The sequence below is a fragment of the Gouania willdenowi genome, chromosome 12 (assembly GCF_900634775.1).
Source record: "Gouania willdenowi chromosome 12, fGouWil2.1, whole genome shotgun sequence".
Taxonomy (NCBI): Eukaryota; Metazoa; Chordata; class Actinopteri; order Blenniiformes; family Gobiesocidae; genus Gouania; species Gouania willdenowi.
In genome coordinates this window covers 8,784,997-8,796,195 of record NC_041055.1, presented here as the reverse complement: position 1 = coordinate 8,796,195, position 11,199 = coordinate 8,784,997, and the positions used below count along the sequence as shown (strand labels likewise).

Sequence of the window (11,199 nt, the reverse complement as noted above, 5' to 3'; positions counted from 1 at the left end):
TACAGCCCGTTAAATGGTTTAGTTTGATGGTTTAGTTGTTGATTACAGCAGCAAGGAGAATAAAAGAAAATAGTATTCCACACACTGGATAAATACATGACACATGAATAGCAAGGGTAGAATAAAAAATAAATAAATAAATAAATAAATAAATAAATAAATAAATAAATAAATAAATAAATAAATAAATAAATAAATAAATAATAATAATTATTGTTGTTGTTGTTGTTGATGATTATAATAATAATAATAATAATAATAATAAAAATAAAAATAAAAATAGTAATAATAATAATAATAATATGTTATTCTATTTGTAATACAATGTTTTGTTGTGATTTTATGATTTTGTGAGTTGTAGATTGAAAACATGGCATCTCCCTGAAATTCCCAAAAATGAGCCAACTATTTGTTTTGTGGAAAATCATTGTTTGTTTGTTTTTGTTTTTTTAAATAAAGGTTAAACATACCAAACTTTATGTAAGAGAAAGAAAAAAAAACATCAAGCTTTACAATTTACAGCGAAATACATGAAAAACACACAAAATAACAACAATTAAACACAAAAGTAACAGAAAAACATACCAAACATCAGCAAAAATACATATTACCAAAGTATGTGTTAGAGTACGACCACCAAACAAATGATGAAATATAATAATAAATAATAACAATGAAGCCTCAAAAAGCACATTTCCCAAGGTAAACCTAAAGCCTATAAAAGGGACTTAATTTAATAATATCCATAATAAATTATAATGCAAAAACCCAATTTCCAAACTAAGTGTCTTAGTATTGCCTACAATAGACCCCTACTGTTTAAACAAAGTATTAATAAACAATGTATAAGAAAGAAATTATGTTGTAAAAGAAATCCTGAAAATTGAGTGAAAGCAAAAATTCTCAATTTTAGTGCTGTAATGTAAACAACATGATATTAAGTACATGTGATGATGTTTTTATGACCCTGCAGCCTATAATAGTGACTTTATTGATAATTAGAAAGAAAACCCTGAAATTATAGTTTACATGAAAGCAAATTGTATTATCTAAAGCACATTTTATCAAACTAAGTGTTGTAGTATAATCAATAGGAGTTCATCTATGTGTGCTGTGTGTTTAATGACATTACAACATGTTATGGTACAGTTATTGCTTATTTTAATACTTAATCCAATGATTTAAAAAAATCACAAAAATTACATGAAAGCACATTTGACCAAACTAAGTGTTGTAGTATAATCAATAGGAGTTCATCTATGTGTACTGTGAGTTTGATGACACTACAACATGTTATAGTACAGTTATTGATTATTTTACTACTTCATTTATTGGTAGAAAATCACTAAAATTACATTTATACACATTTAATCAAACTAGGTGTTGTACTATAATCAGTATGAGTTCATCTATGTGTGCTGTGAGTTTGATGACACTACAACATGTTATAGTACAGTTATTGCTTATTTTACTACTGCATTTATTGATAAAAAAAAATAACCGAAATTACATAAAAGCACATTTAATCAAACTAAGAGGAGTTAATCTATGTGTGTTGCGAGTTTGAAGACACTACAACATGATACAGTACAGTTATTACTTACTTTATTACTTAATTTTTTTACACTGCAGTTTACAAAAGTGATGTTTTTGAAAAGTATTTACATTTAAAAATCCTCAAAATTCCAACTTTATTATTAAGTGTGACACGATGATTTTTACACAATAATGCATGTGGAATCAGCAGCGTCAGGGTGAGGTCAATTTCTCAATTTGGTAAAATTCTGACTTAGGTAATTATTTTATGGGGCAAACATTACAACATTTTTACAACATGTTTACAACAGGGGAGGAAGAATAATTAGCGTCATACGTGAAACAGCAACGACTGTATGTGTAGAAAGCGAGGGTGGGGGATCTCCACAATAAAGTCATCCTGCTTTCTTTGCTGATAGCTGAGTACACAAACTCGCCTCTTGGCCTCAGAAACTCAGTTCATTTGTGCCCACACCCATCAACAGTTACTCATGATGGACTAGATGAGGTCACACACGCTGCTGAGAGTTGAGGTGCTCACAGAGAGGACAACGACCCCAGGCTTTGATTGGGAACTCAAACTTCTTTTCTCTGTACGTGCTCCAGTCAGGAGTCTAATGATGACTCAGCAGCATTCAATCACATGAGGCCTCTCGATTCATTCCAGATCCATGAACACTCCAGGGACTGGAGATGATGACATCACCGTGAACACCATCCAAACTAAAGCAGAGTGCAGGATTGAGGGATAATCTTCAGATATGGGTGTGAATGATGGTTTGTTGGCTGAGTTGTTTTAGACTGCGGCCAACCAACTCTTCATTGTTGCACATTCCTTGTCTTACAGAATTAGTCTGATGGAGAGCAGTGCATATCTGTTCTTTCATTTGTGTCGTGATCAATTTTGTTAACATTTTAGGAAAGTCATTGATAGACTGCATTGAAACCAGAGTGTTTCTTGAAATTTAGATTTAGGATTTTACATATGTTCACATTTGGAGCCAATAAATCAGTGTTAAAAAATCAATTGCCAACATCTCCATGCTATAGGTGCAACATGTGTGTTTTGGGATTTTTGTCTTAATACAGTGTTTTTCAACCTTGGGGTCGTGACCCCATGTGGGGTCGCCTGAAATGTCAAGAAATTGATTTAAAAAAAAAAAAAAAGAAAATACTGATTAAAATCTTTAAAAATCTAAACTAAAATTTTCTTTTTCAAAATAAAACACCACACATAATCTTAAACAACTGTATTCTATACTTTCACTTCCTCAAATATAAATCTAGTGAAGAAAAAAAATAAAGAATAAAAATCAAAAGATTAAATAGTTAAGTAAATAATCATATATATTTATTTATTTTTCAAAATAAAACAACACACATAATCTTAAACAACTGTATTCTATACTTTCACTTCCTCAAATATAAATCTTGTGAAGAAAAAAAATACAGAATAAAAATCAAATAATTAAATAGTTAAGTAAATAATCATATATATTTATTTATTTTTCAAAATAAAACACCACACATAATCTTAAACAACTGTATTCTATACTTTCACTTCCTCAAATATAAATCTCTTGAAGAAAAAAAATACAGAATAAAAATCAAATAATTAAATAGTTAAGTAAATAATCATATGTATTTATTTATTTTTCAAAATAAAACACCACACATAATCTTAAACAACTGTATTCTATACTTTCACTTCCTCAAATATAAATCTAGTGAAGAAAAAAAATAAAGAATAAAAATCAAAAGATTAAATAGTTAAGTAAATAATCATATATATTTATTTATTTTTCAAAATAAAACAACACACATAATCTTAAACAACTGTATTCTATACTTTCACTTCCTCAAATATAAATCTTGTGAAGAAAAAAAATACAGAATAAAAATCAAATAATTAAATAGTTAAGTAAATAATCATATATATTTATTTATTTTTCAAAATAAAACACCACACATAATCTTAAACAACTGTATTCTATACTTTCACTTCCTCAAATATAAATCTAGTGAAAAAAAAATACAGAATAAAAATCAAATAATTAAATAGTTAAGTAAATAATCATATATATTTATTTATTTTTTCAAATTAAAACGCCACACATAATTTTAAACAACTGTATTATATACTTTCACTTCCTCAATTATTATTATTATAAATACATCTAATTTAGAAAATACAGTATACAAATATCTGAGCTGGCTACAGCACAAACATGATCATTAATAATTTCATTTTATTTATTTTTTTTTAACTACGCCAGAAATTTGTAATATTAAAATGGGGTCAAGGCCCAAAAAAGGTTGGGAACAACTGTATAAATAGATCTTTTTTTTTTTTTTTTCATTTGTAATTGCATGACAGTTTAGGGCCACATTGAGAGAAATAAAAAGAATAAACTTCAAGAATAAAACTAAATTTATGAGGAAAAAAGCTCTGATTATTGTGAGAATAAAGTTCGACTGTTCTAATACAATAGAAAAGTGCTAATTTTATGAGAAAAAAACTGTAATATTATGTGAATAAATTCAAAATATAAAACTAGGACCAGATGCAAAGCAGCATTCCCCTGTCATTAAATTGCAACCCACTTTTTTCTTTTTTTTTTTTGAGATTTCAATCAACCAAATGTAGTTTTTAAAAAAAATAGATTTCCAAAACGCACATATATATACATTTTTTTAAAACATAAATCTCTATATTTTCCTGTGCAAAACTTTCTTTAAAAATAAAAAACAAGTCCAACATGAGAGACATTAAATATTTATTTCATTTTTGACCAGCTGTAAGCGACCCACCCAGTACAGGTCCGTGACCCACTTTTGGGTCCCAACCCACTAGTTGAGAATCACTGCTGTATAGGTTAAACAAATAAGGAAATTCTTTATATTTTGGTCAATCTGCACCTCAATATTATTAGTATTACAACTTTTAAAAGAATTTGCAAAAAAAAAAATTTAAAAAAAATTCCAAAAGAGGAACCATACAGAGGAAATCGGCTCTATTCTTGTACAACTTTATTCTTTTAATACTAAGTTTATTTTAGTATCATAAGTTTAATTTAGTATCATTACTGACTTTATTCCTGATGATTTATTTTAGAATTTTAGCCTACACACACAAAAAAACCCTCAATGTGGCCCTAAAACACTGTTGTATAATTGTGAATCCACAGATAATCTAAATAATTTATTTTTTACAAGCAGCACACAGTCCTGTTACAAGTTATTAGTAATATATTTTTTTGTTTTTGGAGTCGTTTTATCTGTTTTATTTGTGTTTTTTGAGGAATGTGTGTGTTTTTTTTTTTTTGTTGTCATTTTTTGTTATTGGAGACCTTTATTTGTAATTTTGAGTATTGCTCTACAATGTTTTTCAGTTGTTGTTTTCAGTCATATTGTGTGTTTGTATTGTCGTTAAGTGTGTTTTTGGAATCGTTTTGTGTGTCCTTTGTCGTATTGTGTGTTTTTATTGTCATTTTGTGTATTTTTCTGCCATTGTGTGTGCTTTTGGAGTCATATTGTGTATTTGTATTGTCATTTTGTGTGGTTTTCAGTGTGTTTTTCTCATCATTACGTATAATTTTGAAGTCCTTTTATTTATTTTTCTGCTATTGTGTGTTTTTGTAGTCACTATGTGTATTTTTCTTGTAATTTAGTGTGTGTGTGTGTTTTTTTTTTTTTAGTCATATGTTTTTACAGTCGTTTTGTGTTTTTGGAGTTCTTTTGTGTATTTATTTGTCCTTTTGTGTATTTTTGTTGTAATTGTGTGTGTTTTTGGAGTCGTGTCGTGCATTTATGTTGTCATTTAGTGTGTTTTTTGAGTAATTGTGTGTTTTTGTTGTCATTTTGTGTATTTTTCTGCCATTGTGTGTGTTTCCAATTATGTGTTCTACTTTGTGTGTTTTCTGAGCCATTGTGTTTATTTTTCTTGTCATTTAATGTGTTTTTAAAAACATCATATTGTGTATTTTTATTGCCATTTTGTGTCATGTTGTGTGTTTATGTTGTCTTTTTTGAGTGTTTTCAATGCATCATTAAGGTACGGAAGTGTATTAGGACCACAGAAGAAGAAAAAAAAACATTTGCAGGCTAAAAAAAAAAAAAGTCGAAAATCGATGTCAATTTTTTTTTTTTTTTTTTGTTAATATGATGGTCAGTATCGGGGTTAAATTCCCTGATGAAGAGAATACATCATTATTCATGCTGTGCTTTTTTCCCTAATTTTATAGAACATGTCATTTGTTTGGATTTCCTTTCCAGGAACTAACAGTGTTTTAGTCTGATTCAGTCTGCCGTGTTAATTATATTTTTGCAAATGCAGTTTAAAAATTTGCAAAATGGTGACTTGTACCTGCAAACTGACTGTACAATAATGGAGAAGATTTAGGATTGTGTTCTGGTTTACAAAATCCTTAATGGATACAATAATGGTAAGTAGTTTAACCAGATCCTCAAACAGGTATTGTGAAAAAAACAGTCAACATAATGAAGAAAAAGAAAGTAGACATCGATTTTTGGACTTTTTTTTAAGTGCATGATTATTATTATTATTATTATTATTATTATTATTATTATTATTATTATTACCTTCAACGTTTTTTTCTTCTTCAGTGGCCCTAAAAAAATCTCGACATTGATTTTCGTCTTTTTTTTTTTAACCTCCGAAAAAATCTAGACTTGAATTTTTTGACTTTTTTTTAAAGGTGTTTGTTTTGTTTTTTTTTTTGTTTTGTCTCACAATTTTATTTTATTTTTCTTCTGTGGCCCTAATACGCTTTGAGATCACTTTTGTTGTAATAAGCGCTGTATAAATAAAGTAGGTTTGAATTGAATGTACTTTGGGGTCCGCACAGAGTCAGTGGAAGGCTCGCATGTGGCCCCCGGGCCGTAGATTGTCTGCTGCTGCTGCTGCTGCTGCTCGTAGCTCCGCCCCTTCCCGCTGTAATAATCCAGCTGTTCTCTCTGCTTTATTCTCCACAACAGTCAACAACCTGTGAACTCTTCACAGCTCAACACGTTAGCATGGTTCGGAGCAGTACCATGTGACACATGTGGACTATGGACGGGATGTGGACCTGGTGCAGGATTCTGCTGTTTGTGTTCAGCGTGTGTTTGACCGCTTCGTCTGTAAGAAGTGATGATGATGATGGTGGTGGTGGCCAACAGGAGTCCTGCGATGCAGCGTTTGATCTTTACTTTGTGCTGGACAGGTGAGACAGACTTTAACCACGCTAACGCACGCTTTTGTGTCCGTGGACAGTCTGTGTCCATGTTTGGTTCGCTTCTCTTCCTCCTCCTTATAAAGGCGACTCGCTGTCCGAGCGTCCTTGTCCTGTTTTCCTCCTAAACTTCGTAACAATGTCCTCACACAGAACTAATAAGGCCTTCACACACTTTTATTTATTTTTTTTATTTATATATTTTTCTCTAGCTCCAGCTGACCTAATTTAGTGTTTCCACTCAGCAGTAACGCACAGTATAACTGACAGAATATACTGACCACACCCTCTGTTTAGACCATTCATAAACACATGGCTCTGTTTCTATTTCCTCCTCCAACTTTTCACCAACTAAGGCAAACACTGTGGAAAAGCTACGAGCAGGTGAAAAACCACATTTAAATAAGACTACAAGTTAAATAGAACTGTTTTAAAAAGAATACTTTACATGATCAAGATTCAGAAATAGTTTATTGATCCCAGGGAGCAATTATTTTTGCGACAGAGGCTTGAGAAATAGTACAAATGAAACTAATAAATCAAATAAATAAAAAAAAGAAAAAGAAAACGTATATAATTAAGTAATAGACTGTTCATTAAATAAGGATTAAATACAAGTGCACACATTACAATAAAAAAAGTACTACTACGACGACGACTACTACTACTAATAGTAATGATAATTAAAAATACATTAATTATAATCATGATCATAGTACAAATATAGGGGTGTCCCGATCCGATATTGATATCGGATATCGGTCCGATATCAGCCAGAAAACGAATATCGGATTTTATCGGACTGCATTTAAATTCTCCGACATAAGCGCGCCGATAAGTTTTTGTCACCGCCCTCAGTTGTTCCCACCACATACTGACAGTAAAAAATAACCGAAGTGAACTTCAATTGTTGACTATTGTTCTCTGTTTGAGTAACATCGCTTGATCAAGCCTTTTCCAACATTCCACACTACAAAATAAGTCATAAAAGTATGTATGATTCGTGCTGATATCGCATCGGATCGATATCGGCATCGACCAATACGGAAGGCTGCAATATCGGTATCGCATCGGAAGTGAAAAAGTTGTATCGGGGCAACTCTACAAATATAGTACATACAGTATATATACATGAATTAAGGAGCTGTCAGGTTAAAGTGAAAAATGTGCATTATTTTTTTTTATAGTGTATGATTTTCTTTTAGCAAACAAGAGAAAAACGTGAATATAATTTATTACAAAAAGTCAGGGACATTTTAACTTTATAGTAAGTAGGTAAAATTTATTTATGAAGCGCTTTTCACAGGTACAAACCACAAAGTGCTGTACAAACATTTCAGTCCACACTTCTCTGAGCTGGAGGGGAGGCGGTGCGGGTGGAGTGCGGTGAAGGCGTAGACAAAATGAAACCTTCGCTCTCTTCTCTGAAACAGTCAGATGTTATGTGGCCTTGATTGGCCTGGTTCAGAAGACAAAAGTCCAGATGGCAAATGGGGAGATAGGGACGGGGGATCAGATCTGTAAACATCCATAGTGAGATTGAGACTCATCCTTGAGCTGGTGTGTGGGGGGAGGCCGAAGGGTGATAGCGATTTCTTTACGTTTCAGGCTAGCACTCTTTCAGTAGCCTTGGAGTCTCTGGTGATCAGTGATGAATCCAATAATGTGGCATCAAACAGCAGTTGGCCGAGACATCCTCTCCATGATCGATTAGATTCCACGCAATGATCAGTAGTTATTGTGGTTCTCAAGAAGTTAACCGCTTTAATTTTGCCCCGATAAATTGAGGAAGTTGTACAGTCCTCCGCTGCAGCCTTCTGCACTGTAGCGGGAGGTGTAGCGGAGTCGCTTAAAAAGTTTTTTAAACTTTGAGCGACGAGGTCGAGCGCGACCTAGTCCCTCAAATTACACAAGTCACGTTGCTTTAGGGGAGATAACTCGAGGTCGCGTCATTTACATTGATTTTTAATGTAATCGAGTCGCTTCAGTCACTTCAGTGTTCGGTGTGAAAGCACATTGAGAGTTCAGTGCTCTGCCCCATACTTCAGAGGTGACTGGCAGCCTTCTCAAAACAGCTGCGTAATACAGACTTTACAATAGATCAGAAAGCTGCCAGCTCCAATCAACAGCATTTCTGCTACCATGATGCCAATCGTGTAGGGATGTAACGATTAATCGTAAGGCGGTTAAAAATCGATTCATAGGTATCACGGTTGATATCGATTTTCTGAAAATTGAATCGCAGTACTTTTTTTAACCAGCAGAGGGCGCTATCCACAAGTGTAGGCGGCGGGCGGAGTCTGCTAATACTTTCCTTCTGGCTGCCTTCTACTCTTAAATATGTTAATAAATGATTCATTGCCCCTTTAGCACCGAAAGAATATCTGTAATATTACTTGAATATCTGTAAAAGTCACGTTTTTCTATTAGCTCTGTCTGCTAGCATAGCTTCTCTTCTTCACTGCAAGATATCTGCATGCCAACCGACCACTGTGTTACCAGCGCCCTCTGCTGGTCCAAACAAATATGACGTAAATCAGTGCAATGACGTTTTTTTTTTTTAAAGTCCAATTGTTAAGGCACAAAATACATTTTCAGTTGCACTTTTAAAAAGAAAAATAACTATTATGCAGTTTTGCATTGTTTATTATAGAACCAGAATTTAAATTAATAGGCTTCATTTTCATTTGTATTATTCCTTTATTTATTTCATTCAAGATTTATTTCTAGTTAAATTGCATTGTTTTGAATAGTTTATCAAGGAATTCTTTTGACAATGAAAAATAAAAGGAAAATAATACAGTATTTTCTAGTTTTTTTCCCAAAAAAAAATTTGTCTACAGTCCCATTTTGTAAAATAAATTGTGAGAGAATCGTATCGTGAACCCAGTATCGTGAATCGAATCGTATCGGGAGTTGAGTGAATCGTTACATCCCTACAATCGTGTATATAATATATCCTCCACGGAGAGTAAAGACAGACACACGACTTTCCATCTGTTCCAGGAATCCATCGTGTATCCGGCTGCAAACGTTCTGTCCGCACACGCAGGCTCACCCCGGCCGGGTCTTCTCATTGAAAAAAATTGATCAATAGCATTAAGAGACCAGCTGACCATTTCCATCATTTCTCTTTTTGGATGAATCCAGAGAGAGTCTCCTATTAGATCCACAAGACAGCAGACAAAACAAGCAGCTGGGGTAGATAGGGAGGAGAGTGGGAGCAGAGAAAAATGTGACCGCCTTTGAAGAGAAGCAGAAGCGAATAATAATAATTATTATTATTATTGTTAGAAATTTCATTTATAAGCGCTTTTCAAAAACTCAAAGACACTTTACAGTTGTTAAAACAAATACTCATAAAAAAGAAACTAACAACAGTAAAGGTAAATACAGAAAATACATAACACTCAAGTGATAGTAAGCATTTGATCAGATTCAGGTTAGTACGAGGTCGTATACACAACAGCAACAACAAACAAGGAATTTCTGAAGAAGTTTGGTTTTGTTTTCAAAGCTGATTTGTGGCGTATCATAAGAAACATGATCATCTCGTGCAGTTCTCGACCAGCAGATGAACTTGTTTTCCTCTAAAGCCGAGTTGTGCCGTCGCTTTAGACTTAAAACCCAGTGATGGATTGAAGAAATGAAATCAGTGAAAAACAATGAAGTCAATGTTTGGTTCAAATTACAATCTGTCTTTCTCCACAATAATCCAGAGGTGGTTTACATGGAATATTGGTTTGTTTAAGGTGTTTCCATCCTGTGTTTTGTCTTCTGATAATCATCTTTTGGTTATGGATGCAGCTGCGTTTATTTAACAAAAAACATTATTTACTTTTTTTTTTTTTTGAAATCAAATATGCATGTGTTTTCTTTATCTACTTTGCATGATACGTATATGTCATAAATAGATGTACATTTTCCTGAAAGTGGCTGAGGATGATAATAACAATATTTTATAACAGATAAAATCATAGATTGATAGAAATTGGAAACAGGAGCATTTACTCATAAACAAATGTCGAAAGATCGTAATTTCTGCTCAAAAGATTGTTGTTGACTCCATTAGTAAACAATGGGTTTGTTGAAAAATGGTCATGTGACTTGAACTTTTGAAAAGTTTTGCACATTGCATTGTGGGATTTGGAGTCCCGTAGCAAAATGCAAAGACAGAACATGAATTCAAAAGTTTCTTTAGGACGTGTTTTTACTTCATTCTTAACGTGGTTAGTTTGTGTTTCTTCACCAAGAAAAGGTGATTCACTTTTGTTCCGGTTCACTTGTGGTGTGATGACGCCACTCTGCAAGACATTTCATTTTGGTCGTATTCCAGTGTTTCTGCTGAAAGCCACAAAATCAACATCTGTCATTATTTATAATTCATGAAAACAGCTGAAATGTTACTTTGGCAGAGTTTTTGGCATCG

At 32.6% G+C, this 11,199-nt stretch overlaps 1 protein-coding gene across 1 annotated transcript in view; it reads left to right on the top strand.

Moving 5' to 3' along the window:
• The first annotated feature begins 6,481 nt into the window (after window positions 1–6,481).
• LOC114473261 (anthrax toxin receptor 2-like) overlaps window positions 6,482–11,199 on the top strand; it is a 29,166-nt gene continuing 24,448 nt past the window's right edge. Inside the window, exon 1 of the mRNA XM_028462775.1 lies at window positions 6,482–6,761. Coding sequence (XP_028318576.1) covers window positions 6,601–6,761 — 161 coding nt within the window. The 5' untranslated portion in view covers window positions 6,482–6,600. The remainder of the gene's footprint in view (window positions 6,762–11,199) is intronic.